We start from the raw sequence: 20590 nt of genomic DNA on the forward strand, positions 1-20590 counted from the left end.
AATTTTCCCTGTTTCAGCAATGTAAATGTTCAGCAAAATATATCTCACTTCTCTAGGTTCAAAGCAATAACTCCTGGAAGCAAACTTCATTGATTTCAATGCAATTTCTTGCATGTATTTAAATATTTTGTTGGAAGCTGCCCAGAGTGGCTGGGGAAACCCAGCCAGATGGTCAGGGTAAAAATAATAAATTATTGTTATGATGCCGCTGATGTAAGCATTGTTAGGACTATAGAATGCTTCTTAATTCCCCTCCACCTCCAGAAAGCATTTTAACAAAGAGAACTATATTGTGTTACTACTGCAATGAGGACAACAGCTAGTATGTTTCCAACAACCATCACTCCAGTCTGGAAGTAGTCTTATGTTTGCATCCCTGCATGGGTGAAGAACATGTGCATGAATCAATGTTGCACATGGTCAGTGCTTTTCTTCTAGAAAAAAAGGTGCCAGTGCTACAGACTCTTGAGTATCCCCAGAAAAAAGCACTGGTTTCAGTTGTTTTGGCTGGGCTTGAGGAGCCCTTTAATAAGCTGGAATCCTGAGATAGGAATGGAGAGGAGCAGAAGCAGCCCATGGAGTAGAGAGTGGCGTCACTGTGGCTTTCTGCGATGAGGCACAGGGGAAAGGCAGGACAGGGTGCAAGCAAGTTTGCGTGAGTGTACCAGTGGAGCCAATGCAGTGCTCCCACTGATGTGTTCTCCCTTGCTGCTACTCTGCCCCACCCAATCTAGGTAAGTGGCAGTGACATCCCTGCAGGGATGGAGGCACTGCAGCAGCGTTTCTCTTCACCAGCCACTTCTGGAAAGGAGTTGTGCTGGGTTCAATATTCATTTGCTCTTCCCCACCAAACAGCTGCTCAAATTTCAGCTTTTCTAAATAGCCAGCTGGTTAGCTGATGGCTGCAGATCATCATAACAATGGTAAGGTTTACACCAGGGATCCCATGTGTTGCAAGTGTTTCAGTGTTATCTCAATTGGCAGTCCTTTGAACAATCCTGTAAAGAAGCTGAATATTGCCACCACCATATTTCACAGAGTAGCTGGATTAGCAATACTCAGTAAGTCCCAAACTGAGTCAAGATTTGAACTGTGGGTTTCTCATTCTTAGCTGCTGATGCATACCATCTCTCCATAGCCATGTCAATACTGAACATGTTGTGACTTATCAAATTATCAATGCCATCAAGTTTGCCAATATCCCTGCAGGTTTCAATACATTGATAGGTCATAAGTGGTGTAAACACTTCCTCCTTTGAATTGATAAGATTAAGATTGTCAGCATAAGAAGTTTAGCTAGTCTCTGAGAGAGATAATGCAATGAAGCCCAAGGAAATCATAGAATTGTAGATTGGGAATATTTAAACTCTATACATGTACACTACAAGGGCAAACAGGGATTCAAAACTTTTCTAATACCCAATGTTGTGGAAGTATACCTTTAATTTCACTTCAATAAAAACTTATTAGGGATAGTAAAATATCGATCTATCTGCTCAGATCCAATACATTTGAGACATAAATCAAGTTACCATATCATTATCTAAAAATTAAGTAGGTCATAAATGCATCACTTCTTTCCCAGAAATCTAAAAGGATGTTTTAAGTACTTCTAATTAGCAACTAGCTAGATAATTCCCGCTATAATAAAATAAATGCCTATTAACATGCTAATTTGGGGGCCATTAACTGACATACAAATCAACCGACTACAGTTATTTTGCTAAGCTCAAGTTAAGCCCCCAAACTCTTTGCAAGTTTAATGTATTTGTTAGGGTGTAGTAGCACATTTATCGCATGTCATATTGGATTATGCACACACACTGAAATAACCCTCATATTACTTAACTGCATCAAGACACTATATTTTGGTGTACAATAATGTTTTAATTTAAATTAAATGACTGAATTAATTAACTGTTAAAGATTAATGCAGCCATGGAGTGTTACAGCGTTTATAGGCAAAATACATTCATAATCCCTCTTCTTGTAAATTCAGCCCCAGTTCTGCTCATATACTTCCAATACTGTCATGTATATTTTAAATGTAGGACCAAGCTAGATTTTAATCTTGACAAATGTGTGGTCCCATTTGCTGAGATAACAGGAAATGGAATGTGCACACTTGGGCTCATTGTTAAGGGAGGACCATCATCAGGCAGGAGAGCAGGATGCTTAATGTCTACCATATATATATATATATATATATATATATATATATATATATATGCAGGTTTTGGTGTCCTCGGGTGTCTTCCCGTGTAAAAGTTGGGGTGTCTAGGCGACGTTTCGACGAGGTCTCACTCGTCATCTTCAGGCTGGTGCTTTCGGCTTCTTGTTACTGGAACAGAGCAGGATCTCAGTGTTTGAGTTCCTATAAATACTGTTGAGGGGGTGTGGTGTATAGCCTCCAATGTTCTGGGCAGAGAGGAAGTTCCCAGGCTAGTGTGCCTTTTCTTCTTTTGTTCCTTAATTACTTGAGGGATATCTTGAGTGATTTCTTGAGTGATATCCTGAGTACCACTTAGGTGGGTCATTAGGTGTGGATTAGTTGCTAAAGTCTTTGTGTCTTGACCTCTTGAACTTTGTGAAGAGTTTTTCTGAGAAGATGGCTGTACTGCACTTAGTTGTGCTCTGGCTTGGCTTCGTGTATAGGGGCGAGCTGTGGTTTTGTGGCCTGTGTCAGCCAGATCTGTGTAGGGATTGCAGGGGGGTGCAGCATCCGGAGGTGCCACCATGGTTTGGCTACTGGATGGTGTCTGTAATTTATCTGTGGAGAGGGTCTGGGTTTGGGTCTGGTGTGGTTGATTGGTGATGGCGTTCTGTGTGCCTCTGGATCTGGTGTCAGTTTTTGTGGGGAGGGCTAATTTCCAGATGTCTGGCAAGCGGGATGTGTCGTCACGCTTGTTCATGTTGTGAGGGTGTTTCTCTATCTCGATGGCTTCCATGATTATTCTCTTGTGGTGATGTTCCATGTTAAAGAGCAATTTGGAATCTGCAAAATTAATTTCGTGTCCTGTTTCTTTCATGTGTTGGAAAAGAGAGGAAGTTTTTTCTTCTTTTTTGACGGCATTCTTGTGTTCTGCGATACGTGCATTTATTCGTCTGTTTGTTTGTCCAATGTACGTGGCTGGGCAGACTTTGCAGGGTATTTCATAGACCCCTTGGTTTTCCAACTGGATTTTATCCTTGGGGTTTCTGAGGATATTGGCTATTTTTTGGTTGGTGCAAAAGGCTGTTTTGATATTGTGTTTATGGAGGATTTTGCTAATTTTATCTGTAGTGCCCTTGATATAAGGAAGGAGGGCCATGCCATTGTTTTCTTCTGTGTCTTGGTTTTTGGGGGGTGTTTCTTTTTGGATTAGCTTCGTAACCCTGTTTTGCTGGTATCCATTGGCAATTAACACATTTGAGAGATTCTGTAACTCAGTTGTCAAGTGGTCTTTGTCAGCCAGGCGTTTGGTTCTGGAGATGAGAGTCTTGGCTACGGAGTTTATTTGTGCAGGGTGGTGGTGTGATTGTGCATGTAAGTAGCGGTTGGTGTGTGTTTTTTTCCGGTAGATAGTGTGTCCTAGGGAGCCATCAGGTTTTTTGTAGATTAGGACGTCAAGGAAGGGAAGTTGGTTGTTGGCTTCTATTTCCATAGTGAATTGTATTTTGGGGTGTAGGCTGTTGAGATGTGTGAGGAAGCTTTCGTAGATTTTCACGGGTACAGGAATGCAGGTTTTGGTGTCCTCGGGTGTCTTCCCGTGTAAAAGTTGGGGTGTCTAGGCGACGTTTCGACGAGGTCTCACTCGTCATCTTCAGGCTGGTGCTTTCGGCTTCTTGTTACTGGAACAGAGCAGGATCTCAGTGTTTGAGTTCCTATAAATACTGTTGAGGGGGTGTGGTGTATAGCCTCCAATGTTCTGGGCAGAGAGGAAGTTCCCAGGCTAGTGTGCCTTTTCTTCTTTTGTTCCTTAATTACTTGAGGGATATCTTGAGTGATTTCTTGAGTGATATCCTGAGTACCACTTAGGTGGGTCACAAAGACTTTAGCAACTAATCCACACCTAATGACCCACCTAAGTGGTACTCAGGATATCACTCAAGAAATCACTCAAGATATCCCTCAAGTAATTAAGGAACAAAAGAAGAAAAGGCACACTAGCCTGGGAACTTCCTCTCTGCCCAGAACATTGGAGGCTATACACCACACCCCCTCAACAGTATTTATAGGAACTCAAACACTGAGATCCTGCTCTGTTCCAGTAACAAGAAGCCGAAAGCACCAGCCTGAAGATGACGAGTGAGACCTCGTCGAAACGTCGCCTAGACACCCCAACTTTTACACGGGAAGACACCCGAGGACACCAAAACCTGCATATATATATATATATATATACACACACACACAATGTGCAGCCCTAAAATCACTTACTCTTGAACACAAAGCCACTCACTCTAGCAGATTTCCTCTGTGAACCATGTCCCACTAGACATCACAGTTAAACCTGATCCTGCTGAGGCTTTGATGGAACTGTACCCAAACACTGCAATCTTATGCACAGCTGCTTGAAAGCATCTCCGCTGCTTTCAGTGGGATTCAGTTTTGAGTAAGCAAGGGTTTCTGAAAGTGGCTGTACTGGAGGCTTTCTATTTCATACTGACCTTGTCCATCTGTCACCAGTACAAACATTTTCTCTCCATAGCTTGTCAGTTTAGAAACCTGACTAATCTAACTGCTCATGTTGAAAAAATGAATGAGCTGAATGATATCTACGTCAAAGTAGACAACCTCTTTGAGTGAACGTTTTCTTCTCACAGCTGCAATTGCCAGTTCCAACAAAACTTGAGTAAGAGCAAATATCTTTAGTAAAAAAAATTGAAGGAGAGTAAATATTGGTGCTTTCTGTATAAAATACTATAAAATACTATTTTATGGTAGGTATGTGTCTTCAAACAGCCCCTTTTTGGGGGGAATCAGGTGGTGATCTACCTATCCTGAAGGAGATGTGAGGGAATGGGGGTTGAAGAAGCACTGAGGGGTTAGGGTTGGGTGAGGTGTAAAGAGTGGGGGTTGGCAAGTGGGTGGGGGTAAGCAGGCTGGTGAGAAAATGCAAGCAGTGGCAGTAGCCCTTAGTTGCACATATAAATAACTTATTTTATATGTATTCAGATTTACCTCAGAACGTGCATCTTAATAAAAGCAACGAAGCAGAAAGATTAGACAAGTCTACATTCAGAAGTGCATTTGTATGTACTGTCCATTCTAAGCAGTAATAATCAGCATACACATTTGGAGCTGCATTCCAACGCCCTCTTGAAAATGCTCATAATTTGCCAGCCACATGACTTGAACGTGCACATAATTTACAACAAATGAACTGGTTGTTTCTGGGCCCAATTCAAGATGCTCGCATTAGCATTTAAAGCTCTAAATGACTTAGGTCTCACTATCTGAAAGATAGCATCCTTTCCTACAAACCCACTTGGGTGTTTGATCGGGGGGCGGGGGACTCTTGGCCATTCTGCTGCCCTTGGAAGTTCGTAGGGATAGCATCTGGGGAGAGGGTCTTCAACTATGGGCTCCCACAAAGGTGCAGCTGGCATCTTTGTTATATGGTTTTCCTAAGATGCTGAAGAAGTACCTTTTTATCCAGGACTTTGACCCCTCAGGTATATTTACAAGACCTACCCTAAAGCTGTGATTTGTTTTAACAGATTTTAATATTGTATTTTTGAATTATTGTGAACGTGCCCCAGGTCCTCATGGTGAAGAAACCTAAATTATAATAATATGAACCATACTTTATAACATTAAGCATGTGAAAAAATACTCATCAGCATTTTGACTGATAATCAAGTCCACTGTTAATATAAATTATCAATATCTAGAGGGCACACTTTGTCAAGCCCTGGTCTATATAACTGGGGGGAAAAAATCATACAATTACTGGTGAATGTGTGGACTTTTCTAGCACGATGTGTCCTCTCTGCACCGCTTCCAATTCCCCCCTGTGCCACTTCTTCAAGTGGGAATGCAATTCAGATTTTTGTATTTACATAGGGAAATCTCTTGTCAGATATGACCTAATGGGTACGGTGTGCAGATGTTCTCCTCTGCAAAGTAAATCCACTGGCAGGATAAAGTGGTGAACCAGTCATGCAGAGATCTGCAGACTAAACCTCCACTGGTTCACACAAAGACTTATTTTGCACAAGATGGAGAGATGGAAGCACAGGAAACATGAGGTTCTTGCACTTCTAATTATCTTTAGAACAGCCAAAGCTGCTTTAAGTGAAATATTTGTTTGGGGGATTGCAATATATCTTCATCTTCACTGTGATAGATCACTTTCCATTAAGGATGGAGTATAAATTCAATTCAACATGTAGTTAAAGTTTAATCTATCTGAAATTTCACTGAAAATTAAATTTGAAGTGAAATTGTTGATTCACCCTAAAACAAAACATCTCACAGTTAACTTTGCTATGAGTCTTTATCCTGCACTGTACCAGTCTCTGAATGTACTTGGGCATCTCTGAGACCTCTCTTGTCTATGTACTACAGGAACCAGCACTATGTTGGTATAGCCACAAGATAAGAGGGTTTCTGGTGCAGAGGAATATTTGAATGCTTGGCATATATACTGCAATAAATAATAAGGATTCTCTACCTGTCCATTGGCAAGCACCTATCATTAAGATACAGATGAATGCCAAATTAGTCTTACAATGCATGCAGAACAATTTGACATGGATTGCTATTTTATTCCATTTTGAAAAATGCCTTGCTATTTCCTATGAACATATATGATGGGTTTAAGATTCTCAAGCCAGTATTTATAGCCTAAATAATGGTGTGCTGTCAGAGTAACTCATGTAATGCATGGTCTTCAGATGGCATTATCGTGTGACAATCGGGCTAATAAATAATGTGTCACTCTAAATCAAAATTGGTGTGTTTCAGCGCAGACCACTATAAAACATTTTGTTCCCTCTCCCCTCAGTTGCAGGATGCAAACAATATAGGTTTTGTAAGATCAAAAATCCAGCAATAGGTTACAACATTTCAGAGTTGTGTCACATTTCTCTTTGTATCCTTGAGAAGTTTCATCTATATCTCTAAGCTATCTTGACATTTTCTGATACCAACTGATGATGGATGTGGAGTGTCTTTGGAAGGGGGGGGGGAGTTAAACTGCTGAAGTAATATGCACTCTATTGTTGATATTTGTTTTCTCAATTGCATTATGGGAGAGTGTTGACTACAGCATTATCAGATTCTTTTCCAAGCAGCTGTGTATATCCTAAGAAGCTGTTATGGTTCTGTGTCTAGAGCAAATTAAGAGGATCAAACCAAGGAGTGTAGCAGCTCTTAGATATTTGCCTTGCTGAACTTGGCTCCAAAAGGACACCATATATTGGATTTGTTGATAAAAGGGCAAATAAAATGGGAAGAGGCTCAACTGACAGGTATTGATGTCATACTAAGGATTTGTCCAATTACCACTTTAAGAATTGGGGAGAAGGAACTTGCCAAGGTCAAGAGGGAAGGACACAAATAGGAAATCTGCTTGCTTTTTTCAGTTATCTAAAGCCAAACCTAGCAAATTTTGGCAAACATGAAGCTACACTGTAGATACCAACTCCAGATATTTTCCTTCTCAATGCCAGATTACCAAAGAGGCAGAGCAGGCACCAGCCTATGGGCCCTATGCCTTTTAGGGGCCCCATGGCAACAGATCAAAATAAGGTTGATTTGATCTTGAAAGAAAAATACAATCAAGCTTTCTTAGTTTGATGTGATCCCACTAGAGTGCGCTAGGGACCTCCAACCTTCAACTGCCTAGGGACCTCCACAGGGTTTAAGCCAGCACTGCTTCTTCTTCTGGCGCATAACATCTCCAGATATAACAGTGTTCTGCCCCTGATCTCTGAATTTCCTCATGCACACACCACTTCCCTGGGTATCAGTTGCACAGGCAGGCAAAGCCGGTGCAATCTCAGGTCTCATTTATTAGGTTGGCGTGGTGGGTTAGGTGGGGAGGAGATACGCACAGGACTGCTGTTCTTGATGGCAGCCTCACATGCGGCTTAACTTCTGTGGTCTATGCTCTGGTAACCTCTAGGTTAGATCACTGCAACATTTTATATGTAGAACTGCCTCTGAAGAGGAGTCAGAAACTTCAGCTTGTGCAGAATTGGGTGGCCAGGTTGCCCAGTGGGGCAGGAAGGCTTCATTATATTACACCAATCATCGCCCAACTGCACTACCTTCCTATTAGTTTTGGGGCTGAATTCAATGTGCTGGTTTTGACCTATAAATGTCTCAGGACCACAAAACCCAAAGGACTGCCTCTCTGCATATGAACCAATACAGAGCCTGTAATCTTTATCTGAGGTCCTTCTTCATGTGTCTCCGTCACAAAAGGTCCTGAGGGTGGTAACACAAGAATGGGCCTTTTCTGCAGTGGCTCCCTGTTTGTGGAATGCATATCACTCAACTGTGCTTATTAAATTGGGACATCCCATTTTTGGGGGGGGGGCATGAGAACACAGCACCCGAAAACATATTTTATATTGTGAACTGCCTGTGAACTTCAGATGAAGGTGGTATACCACTACTACTATTGCTAATATTAACAATGTGCCCTAATGTCTAGTTCTAGCCTATGTACCTTGGTAAATCAATTATGCACCCTAAGAAGCTTTAGGTACTCTAGACATAATACAATTGTCCTAGCAGGAACAGTTTGGGGCTCTGTGACAACAGTGAAATAACTAGGTAGGACACAGAGCTGGGGGGAAATTGGGCCAAATCTTTATTCAACAACAGTAGAAAGCAGGGTTGGCATGGCAGTAGGGCAAGGATCCTGCTGCACATTCAAACAATCCTTGCTGATAGAATGGTACCTCCGTTAGTATTAGGAAACACCCTAACCTTCTCCATGAGAATTATCCAGCGTTGAGCCCTGGTGTGGAGCAAGCCAAGTCTCCAGGGTCTCACTGGGTGTCTGGGGTCAGAGATTCCAGCCATGCAGGTGCCACAACCTGAGCTTAGGGCATGCCAGGGCCCCTCTTCTCCACCCCAGGCCCCTCCTGGAAGGCCTCTGCATTATGATGATCCTGTGCAATGGTCCAGATAGTGTAACCACTGTTCCTGTAACTTTGAATTTGCGAACTCTGCTTCCAACGGTGTCCCTAGGAACTTTCAGTGCCTTCACTATCTTTTTGTATCCTGCTCCTTGTTTGTGAAGGGTGATAAGACTGGAGAAGCCAGTATAGCTTGCAATTTCAGCTGAATTTAGGGAAACCACTTGAAGCATCCATTGTGTTGAGCTATTTCAATTGCTTTTGTTTGATTTGCCCGTTGCAAACAGCTGAAAGTATGTAAATTTTGATAATAAACCTGATTTGCAATGGGTGTTGAATAATTTCTATTGCAACTGGATACCTTCAGGGATTTTTCAGCCGGAACTCACAGGAACTCAGTTTCAGCACCTCTCAGGTGGGTGCCCTTGCCATTATAAGAGAACAAGGGAGGCGTTACCTATTTTTCTAGAAAAATAGCACTGTATACCTTTATACAGATATGGAATGTAAGTAATAAATGTTGTTTATATTTAGCCTGAGGGGTCTGTAGCTGCTTTTTATAAATAGAAAGAGAAATATTTCTAAAGCTATCTTTTTCACAGTTACAGATAACTGTCCAACTAACAAGACTTCCTGCAGCTATTAATTTTCCTTTCTTTGTACAGAATTTCCTAGGACTGATGATGAATAGAAATAGCTGAGAAAAAGTTTCCTTAATGAAACTGCACAACAACTTTTTTTGACAGCTCCAATCATTTATACCCCACAAACGAGTAAAAAGAGTCCTGAGCAGAAATAACTGGGATAAAGCATATTTTCCTGGGCATCATTAGAATTCTGGCTCATGGAGACAATGTACCTTAATGCAAAGGTTACCTTTTCATCTCTAATAGTATGTCACTTTAAAAACAACAGAGACTAGAAAAGCAATAGTACCCCATTCACCCCCTGAGTAAGTTCACCCATGTGGCTAAGTCAGGAAGAAGAAGAACCAACAGCTAGGACTTGGGATGCCAAAATTGTGCTGCACGCAGAATCAGGACAAAGTTAATTTGTACAATCTGTCTTTTGGTGTGACAACTCTTTATCATCCAAATTGCAAGCTTCTGTAATTTAGTCCTAAGGATAGTCCAACTGACAGAGAGATAGATACTGTATATGGATACAAGCAGTAGTGAGAAAGGTAGAGATATAGAAGGTTTTATTCTGTGGCATCTTTCATTCTTCCTTTTTTTAATGAGATCACAGCCTCAATCATAATTTGGCACCTTGTCTCTTTCAAGGGATTTTTTTACTTAAAATATATTTTTTTACAAAAATATTATAATTTTACTGCTCAATGAACCTTGCAATAACAACATTTTAGCATCTATGCACCGTGGCAGATGGCAAGCTAATGAGGCCTGTTGGAGTTGCATACTGAAATATTCCACACACAACACCTCTGTGCTCCAAAGGGAGGCCAAAGAGTAAATTTTATTTATCTTCTTCCTTGTATTTGATACTTGCAAATCACAAGACAGATTATTAGAGAAGACATTTTTACAGCTTTTAATTAGACTTACTAATGTTTACTGTGTATGTTAGACCTACAAAACTGAAAGGACACAAATTTCCCATGTCTTTTATCTTGAAGTATTTCATATTTGTTAACTGCCAAGAGTTTGGTCTCCACATATTTGGCTCAAGTATTTTTGGAAAACTTATAAACAATGTCATTTTGCAGAGATTGTAAAACTGGATCCATGCAGCCATTTTTAAATATATTTGTCCTATAAATCTCTTTAGTCTTAGGCAAACACATTCAAATTAGGTTTCTGTAATTTAGAGATGTGGGATTGTCAATCTGGCCAACAGGTTTTAACTTGCTAATACTCTGAAGTGTGGGGTGTGAAGGGCAGAATCGCAATGCCACTGCTGTTTCCACCAGCTGCTGAAATGTAGATGTCATGGACTTTCCTGTGTGTGGACAAACTCAAATTCTAGACCAAATCTAGACTAGCTGGAACATGTTCTCCAGCATAGGTCTCTGAGGTCACTGGCTAGCACTGAACCCTTCAGCTGGAGTTTGGAGAAGATGGAATGGAACAGGCAGAAAACACTGCTTTGTGGACTAACAGTGTTGTTTCTCATCTAGGGCAACCAGGGCAAAGCCTTGAAAGGATTCTGTGTTCCCTCACCTGTCCTCGACCCAGATCATATCATTTTGCTTCACAGAGGTGGAACTGGGGGTGTGTGTGTCACATGGACCAGGCCAGGTTTTTCTGGTTTTCTTGCCATCCTCCACCTCAAGGAAAGTAACAGTACAGCTCTATTCTGGCTTGGTCAGGCCATACCTGAAATACTGTGTTCAGTTCTGGGTGCCACTATTTAAGAAGGATATTGACAAGCTGGAAGGTATGCAGAGGAGGGCAACCAAAATAACAAAGGGTCTGGAAACCAAGCCTTACAAGAAACAGTTGAGGGAGTTGGGTATGTTCAGCCTGGAAGAGAGGAGACCGAGAGGAGACACGATAGCCATCTTCAAATATCTAAAGGGCTGTCCCATGTCAGATCGAACCACCTTGTTTTCTCCTGCTGCAGATGGTAGGATCAGTCTTGTAAGTGTGACTGTGTATACATACATGGATCTAAGGTCTTTCCTTAAATGAAACAAAATCAGGCTCACCTGTTTTAATTAAATTTAACAGAGAATAGCTGATCATGGGAATTGAGCAAGCCAATTATATTGGGCTTGGCCACAACCTTAGGCCTCAATCCTAACAATGTCTACTCTGAAATAAGTCCTCTTGAATTTAATGGAGCTTACTCCCATGTAAGTGGGGTTAATTTAACTGCATTTATATCATCTCCAAAAACAAGAGTTCTCTGTGTGTCTCCCAAAACAAAGCAAAGCAGTCAAAACTGTAAATTAAAATCAAAACACAATATACAATTTAAAACATCATTAAGATTATACTTCAGGCTAATTCTTTTCCAGGAATACATATTTTAGCAGACAGACACTGTGTGTATAATATGCAGGTACCTAGCACAGGACCTTCATACACACTTCACATCCAAAGGAAGGAAGGAAGGAAGGAAGGAAGGAAGGAAGGAAGGAAGGAAGGAAGGAAGGAAGGAAGGGGGAACAGGGCCTAGAGGGAGGGGAAAGGTAGGAAGAGAGAGATCAAGGATTTCAGCAAGCAAAAGCATAGAAACGCCCACACCGTACTTACCCCCACCCCACCAGCACAAATACTGGACTATGGCTCTGCAGGGCTATGCCCCACTTTGCCCAAAGGAGCATCCTGTATCACAACCCGTTATTACCCACTTCCTGCCTTCAGGGCAAAAATGCCCAGGCAAGTGGACCCTATGAACTGGAAGCCTTGCCCCCTCCCTTTATTTCAGAGTAATGAATCAGGATACAGGAAGTAACACATTAGAGAATCCATTAAGTTAACAAAGGGGGTAGGGCAGGCCTATGGTTCCCACAGCAAGTGGAAATGCAATCTGCTGCCGCTGCATTTGTGGTGCGCCGTTCCGTCTTATACCAATTCTGGAGCTCCCCAAAGCTGTAGCTCTAACTATCCAGAGGTGGTTGAATGCCATGAATGACAGATAAACTGTCATCACAGTGTTTAAATATTTGGACATTTCTGGTTTGTAGAGGAGCAGACACTCAACTCAGTGTTGTATTTGATCAAACACTGTGAAAGGCAGCTTTCGTTCAAGTGCAAATTCTTTGTTTCACTGATCCACAATGGTAGCCTGTCAATATTATCCTCTTACCAAACATGTCATGTTTGCTTTGAACTGAGTAATTCAAAAAAAGTCAATATCTGAATCTGAACTTCTATTATACTTTAGCTCTCATTTTTTTCAACACTTTTGACAGATTTTCTCTTTGTCTCTGTCTTTCAAGACATATGCCAGCGTATCAAATAAGAACAGTTGTTAGCCAAATTTCTCTAGAGACACAATGAAGAATAATTTTAGTACTTTAGAGTGTCTTACATTTTTAATAATCATAAGAAGAAATATTAAAATTATCCTTTTATTTCCAGATCCTAACATCTGGCATTCATTTCACAGGACTAAAACTAGTAGTCATATTTCCATAGATGGGAACACAAAAGGGAGACTGTACGTGTGTGGAGGGGCGAAATATTGGGATTTGCTGAAGTTGTTACAGGTGTCTGAGCTGACCATAGGTTCTAATAAAAAACATTCAGTCTGTTTACCTGCACCAAATTCTGCCCCTAAGGTGGGGAATTCTGGGTAAAAATTCAAGTCACTAATTGTATTTAGCTGTGGATCAAACTGATCTTGCCTAGTGGCAGAAAAGTTGATTAAATACGATACAATACATCATTAGACCAGAAATCACATATACAGTTAACAACCACCTCATTTAAAACATTTACTCAAATGTTATTTGTGGTCACCTCAAAAAGGAACGCTCTATATGTAGTAAACAAAGCTTTTCTCTCATAGGCTTTCCCCCGTAATATTGGGGTGGAACAGTCCATGTATGCAGGTTAAGAACTTAATTCGTTCCAGAGGTCCATTCTTAACCTGAAACTGTTCTTAACCTGAAGCACCACTTTAGCTAATGGGGCCTCCTGCTGCTGCTGTGCTGCCGCTACACGATTTCTGTTCTCATCCTGAAGCAAAGTTCTTAACCTGAGGTACTATTTCTGGGTTAGTGAAGTCTGTAACCCAAGGTACCACTGTATCCCTCAACTTATTCATGAACAAATCTCACGTGACTGCGTATATGTGCAGTGCCAGGAAGTAAATAAATAATTTGATTCAAACCTGGAAATGGCAGGAGAGAGCTGGAGAGTCTTTGTGGCCAAAGAGGACATCAGTGAGGGCAGAGGAAGCCCTGAAGAAATTGGAGGCACAGCGGGGCTTTGTTTAGGCTGCTCATCCTTCCTGCCTAACAGCTGATACACGCTGTAGCACCACTGCCACCGCTTTTCTGCACATCCTCCAGCCAGCCCCAGAACTTCAATTCTAGTTGTGGATTTTTTGTCTGGATTGGAGAGAGACCGGCAGAGAGGGTGTTAACACAATTTTCGCTTATGTGCATGGGCGCCTGGAATGTAATCCCCCTGTAAGTGGGGGAATGGCTGTACTCTCTTCTGGCCTAATATAAGAGTGACACTGCATAGTACAGAGCATCTTCTGCTTAGCTTTTGCCACAAATCCAGAAATGATAGGCCATGGGAGTCATAGGCTGAAACCTAAGCTTCATAAAAGCTCTCCTAAAAGGAGCAGAATGTACCGTACTTTTCCGTGTATAAGACGATTTTTTTTACCTTAAACAACACTTAAAAATTGGCATAGTCTTATACATGGGTAGTACAGATGGGGAACGGTGGAAATGATTTCTGTCTTGAGTAGTCACTGGCGTTATTACTTGAGATTGTCACTGGCGTTATTACGGGTGATAGGCTGCTGTGACAATATCCGCTTGTGATTAAGCACTGCTGCGACAATGTCCGTTTGCAATTGGGCGTTGCTGCGAGAATGTCCGCTGGCGATTGGTCACTGCTGCGACAGTGGCTGCTGGTGATTGGGCTTTGCTGCAGCAATTGGGCGTGTGATTGGCAGTGGCTGGTGTTGATTGGAAATACAATAGGAGGCTTCTGTGTTGCGTTTGATTGCAAGTGTTTGGAATTTATGTGAGCTTTTTTTCTGGCATTCCTCCCATTCTGTACTATCTCCCCCCATTTTCTTAATATTGAGTCCCCAAAATTTGGGAGTATCTTATCCATGGGAGTGTCTTATAGACGGAAAGTACGGTATGTCTCTATAAATGTTGGATTATTAAAATCCATCTCATCTAGAAAATCAGGTTTAATCAAATCCATGAGAACATAGGAAGCTGCCTCATATGAAGTGAGACTCCTGGTCCACGTAGCTCAGTATTGTCCACATTTGATTGCCAACAGCTCTCTAGGGTTTCCGGCAGAGACTCTCTCACCCCTATCTGGAGACGCCTGGGAATAAATCTGGGACATTCTTCATGGAAAGCAGATGCTCTGTGGCTGAGCTATGGCCCTCCCCCTTTCATCAGCATCAGTATCCTGTCTTTATAGCAGATCATGAAAGTAGTGTGTCACACCAGCAAAACAGCCTCTTGCATAGGAATAGGCCAGAGCAGGTCAAGCAGTAAGGCCGCCCTAAGCCATTTAAGATTGGCAGCAACAGCAGCAGATATGTTCTATGCTTTTGATAATATTTTATTCTCTTGCTAATAATGCTCTTTTAAATGTGCATTTTATGTTTGACTTCCATTACTAACATTTTCTTTTGAAATGTTATGATTCTTTCGTTAGCTGTGTTAAATGTGCATTCTGTAGCTGACCTACTTTATAATGTTTTATTTTGACATGTTTAAGATAATTTTTTAGGTTCCTGTTAATTATGTTGCTTTGAATGTACACTTTATATTTGCCTTTCTTCTTTAATGCTTTTATTCTGGATTGTTTTGATGTTTTAATGTAGATTGTAAACTGCTTTGAGATTTTTTCCCTTAAAAATATAAAGAGGTATAGAAATGAAATGAAGATGATGATGAAGAAGGCTGCTCCTAAAGCTTCAGAGCTGCCTCTGAGCTACAAAAATCCCAGAGAACTCAAGCGGATTGTTGTGTTTTGCTCAAGCTCTTCACAGAAGGACAGGGGTGAAGTGGGTGGTGAGCTGGTTTACTGACTAACAGCTCTAACTTCCAAGCAGGCAATATCCTTTTCAGGGCTTTCCATTCTATTTCCTATCACAGTGCTTTTAGGATACCTCAGGTTACAAACGCTTCGGGTTACAAATGCTTCAGAAATCGTGCTCTGGCAGCGCAGCAGCAGCGGGAGGCCCCATTCCAGAATGAATTAAGTTCTTAACCAGAGGTACCACTGTATAATTATCCACTGTCAAGATAGCAGAAAGCTCCCCCTCCATAACTCCCTACAAACTGTTTTTAACATATAAGCCCCTGCACCAATCTTTTTGAAAGTTTGTAGGTGAACAATTTTGCCTACAGTCTCTCCTCAAAATCACAGGAAGGTAAGCAAATACAGTGGTGCCTCGCAAGACAAAAAGAATCTGTTCTGTGAGTCTCTCCGTCTAGCAGTTTTTTCGTCTTGCGAAGCAAGCCCATTGACAGCTTAGTGGATTAGAGGCTTTTAGCGGCTTTTAGCGGCTTAGCGGATAAGTGGCTTAGCAGCTTAGAAAAAGGGGGGAGGAAAAAACCCCCGCAGGAACTTGCAAGACATTTTTGTCTTGCGAAGCAAGCCCATAGGAAATTCATTTTGCGAAGCACCTCCAAAACGGAAAACTCTTTCGTCTAGCGAGTTTTCCGTCTTGCGAGACATTCGTCTTGCGGGGCATCACTGTATATTGTTAGTTCTACCTCCAGATCAGCTTTAAAGGCCCCCATCATTAAGAGCAGAGCAAATCAACAACAAAACACCCTGCATCTATTCTTCTGAAATATTGGCAGGTATCTTGCATAAGGAAACTTCTACGTAAACATCTTTGTACACAAATTTCCAAACAAAACAATAGGGGGGACAACCATATGCATTTTTAAATCACTGAAAACTATAAAGATTGCCCTTGCAGGAAAACTCCTGCTGCTATCCTGAATGTAGTGGTATAGATCTCCTCTGAAGGGGCTATCATGTCTGAAATTTTCTTCCAATTCTGAGAAGACAAACTTGTAACCATTTTTAAAGTCCCTACATTTCTGAACAGGACCAAAGGCAAAATGGGTGAGCTCTGATGCATCCTGGATCAAATCAGATCACTTTCAAAACCACCTAATTCAGGTCTGAACAAAATGTTATGTGCTGCACATCCTTGTCAAAACCTCAACATGTTAGAATCAAAATATGAAAAAAAAATCAATAGTTTCTTTTTGATAAACTTGGCCAGGAGCTTCCTGGAAGCCCTAGCCTCCCAACAGCTCAATGGATGCAGCTTCCTGGGAAGGCGATGGGTGAGGTTGCAGGAACTTAATTCAGGACATTGCACACTCATCAGCATGAGCGCTGGATTGCCTCTGCTGGTTTGTTCATACTGAGCCAGTAGTCCTGCTATCTCCTCTTCCCTCTCTCCTTCCTGGCAAGTGGCAGCAACTCAGCTGTCAGGAAGTCAGGTGAGCCTCACTGCCCTGCAAGGCCATCTGCTACTGTCTGTTCACCTGTTTTACACCGAGAGATCCCCTAGTCTTAAAGACACACAATGACTATATCTGACCAGTTATAACTATGAGCGGTTTAGAACTTTAATTTGCATTCCTATATTTCTCCTTCTGAGAACGTTCATGAAAACACTCCTGTTGCGAACAATATACCTCATTCTGTGCCTGAAACATCTTGATCAATTATTATTTCCATGAAGGCTGAGCATGAAGAGGCACGGCTGGGAGGCTCTATGTCTAAAGAAAGTTGGTTTCCTCCTAAACTACCCTCTAGATTTCTAACAGGATTGAATTACCTTTTATCTCCTGAAGAATACTGAAGGTCTTAATTTCTTAATTAAGACTCTCTACTTCTGAAATCAGTGTTTTCTTAAGGGTCATATCCTTAATTTCCATGTTTGTCTGCACATTATTTGAAGTCTACTTAATGAAATACTTTTAATGATATAATTTAATACTTCATAAAATAGCTATCATTCTAATAATGTGTCAGTGTCAGCAATACAAATAATAGTCAGAAATTGTTCAATCAACACATATTTGGAAAAGCTCTACAAGGAATCAATATTAAACAACTATTTGCTTTCAATTAGGAATATGTGATTTTCTAATATCCCATTATTGAAAACATAATTTGCAAATGATAACTCTAAACTGTGAAGTCATGTTGGTTGGATGTTTTACTGTTCTAGATTTTAAAAAATATATAAATTTAACTTATGTAACTGTAGATGGTGCTATCTGTACAACTGAAAGCATGAAAAAGAAAATACTTTAAAATCTTGGGGTGGGGGAATCGCTTGAATAAGAAAAGACTAAGAAAACCAAATAAACTATCTCAGGAAAGGCCACACAAGTTGTGCTCGAAAAATTAAAATGCCACTCATCTTATTACCTGCTAGGTGGTTCAAAATCTCATTGTGTGTTTTGTTTATATTCTGGTTTGTTTAATTTATCAAGCACCTCAAACCTGGTATGTGAACAGATTTTCCATACTGAGCTCATTTATTATTATTTGGACTCAACTATTGCATTCCGCTCTTCCCGAATTCTAGTTTCAGTTGGACAATCTCCAAAGTTAATTCCACAACTGGATGAGGGGCAATTTGCTGCAATATTCAGTTTCCTCAACTCACTTGCATTGTTCTCTATGGGTTGTATCCAATGAAACCATCCTGAATGAGCAAGGACCCTCTCCTCTTCCTGAGGCACATCACCAGTGCCTCCCCCAGATCTGCTCCAGAGAGTTAGAGGATCCCTTAAAACAGGTTTGAAAGGTGTGTGTTCAAGAGAGGGAGAGGAAATTCTGGTGCAGAAGCGGAAGTCCTTGAACAAAAAGGGTGTCTTTGCTGGATACAGCGCAATGTTACCAGGGTGCACATGCTCATTGATAAGGAATGCAAGAAACAAGCACAGTATTGATTAGATTGTACGTATCAAAGATTTTAGGGTGTGTGTGATTTACTGTCACTCAATCTCCCTTCTACCTCTTGCTTCCAGACTCCTGGAATTCCACATAATCCCACTGACTTGACTTTGCTTCTTGCTTCCTCGGAGTTTTCTTGTGATCCCCTGCAAGCTGACTTCTGTCCTTTGCCTTCCACAGAAACTGCCCTCACAAGAAATCACAAATGTTCGAATTATTGCTGGATATAGATTCCCAGATGATCATGACATATTATTGCTTAATGAGGTTCAGGGCATCACTATCCAGGAACATCAAGATACAGTTTTTGGTGGTAAAATGTCTATATACCCTCCAACATCCTGGTGATGAAAATTGGGACAATGGGTCCCCCCCCCACACACACACGTGCACACACAGCCTCAGTGATAGCACTCAAGGGGAAAATCCACATTCAGGGGCAGTCTACCTGCCACTCCCCTCCACCACCACCACTAGGTGCTGAGCATGAAGAAAAGGGTTGGTTTGCCCACCCCCTCAATCCCAATTTGTCTGATCGGTAGCTGAATTTTAGACCCCCATCCATCCACCCCCACAACTATTGCCTGGGGCGCCCTGTCAGAAGCATTCCCTGCACACAGCTGTCAGCTGGAAAGTGAACTCAGCATCCTGCAGAGCGGACGGGGGCTTGTGCGCCTTGCTGAGGGCCCCCCTAAGAGCAGCAGTGGCAGCCTGAGCACTGAGGCCGCGGCCACTGCCATTGTTGGGATCCTTCCTGTCGCTGGATGGAGAGCTGAGCTGAGCCGCTTCCTTGGAGAGGAAGAGGTGGCTGTGCTCAGTCACGTTTGGGTGGGAAGTGAGAGGTGGAGGGTGTGCAGAACTCGGCTGCAGCCTCCTGCTAAGGTGGGGCTGTGTGCATTTCTCTCTTGCTACGCATGCAGCACCCAAAAACAAGCATCTTTGGGAGTGTGGGACCAAAAGACAAGACATTGCGGGATCCAATCGGAAGCCAGGGTGTGATTCAAGACTGTTGAGTATATTTCTGTTGTTAAAAGAACCTGAGTACGTCAAATTTGAAGAGTTGGTTGTCTAAAGTAAGGGGAAGCAGCCATGATAGGAAAAAATAAGTTAGAGAAGACCAGGGCAGGCATAATATACAACTGGATTCCTTTAAAAACAAATTACATTTATTTATTACCTTTCTTAGGGGTGAAATTTGAACACATGGTTTTAATAGCCCAGCAGTGGAAGTGGGAAAATATTTGGTCTAGTATAATTAACTGTTTGTTTTTGTGCATAATGGATTATTCTATTAAATTTGTTATAATGGCAATAACATTGTTTATACAAAAAAAAAATATCTTAAAGAACTTGATCCTGTAAATAAAGATGCAAAGGGAGATGACTTGCTATTTGAATGAGAAGAATAAATAGCTAGCCTAATTTTTATCTTTGTTTAGCTATGCCCCTTTGATGGAAAAAAGAGAGAGAAAAGGCACTGATGGAACTGAGTCTACCATAGGATAATTCAGTGTACTCTCCTTGGTTTGAAGATGTCAAGAATATAGTACTGTGTGGTGAACAACTAAGTGATCAAACGTCATACATGGTTCAGTAATGATTTCCATGTTCCTTTTACAGATCCAGTTCATCTAATTGGGCTCTCAGTGTTCCCAGCATGGAAGATGGTTTGCCTTATAGGCAAAGTTTACTTAAACTATTGCAATCAATATCAAGCTTGTTATTCACCATTTTCAGGAGAGATTTCTATTCAGAAAAAAACTGATTGTCCAATAAAAATCACTGCCAACAGCTGCAGTACCATGTTCACAACTTATTTCTAACTAAACCAAGTCCATTTTAAAAGACAAAAAAGAATGTTGTCAGGCATTGTCAGGGCTGGCCCAAGATATTCT

The 20590-nt window shown here is 41.4% G+C and overlaps 1 protein-coding gene across 1 annotated transcript in view; it reads right to left on the reverse strand.

The window, feature by feature from the left end:
• Nucleotides 1–1058: 1058 nt before the first annotated feature.
• LOC309368757 (uncharacterized protein) overlaps nt 1059–20590 on the reverse strand; it is a gene marked incomplete at its 3' end in the record, with an annotated part of 324407 nt that continues 304875 nt past the window's right edge. The window contains exons 2-4 of the mRNA XM_081909065.1: nt 2522–3690; nt 1533–1543; nt 1059–1253 (exon numbers count right to left, since the gene is read on the reverse strand). Of these exons, the coding sequence (XP_081765191.1) occupies nt 1059–1253; nt 1533–1543; nt 2522–3644 (1329 nt within the window). The 5' untranslated portion in view covers nt 3645–3690. The remainder of the gene's footprint in view (nt 1254–1532; nt 1544–2521; nt 3691–20590) is intronic.

The sequence above is a fragment of the Podarcis melisellensis genome, assembly GCF_964234715.1.
Source record: "Podarcis melisellensis genome assembly, chromosome: 4".
Classification (NCBI taxonomy): Eukaryota; Metazoa; Chordata; class Lepidosauria; order Squamata; family Lacertidae; genus Podarcis; species Podarcis melisellensis.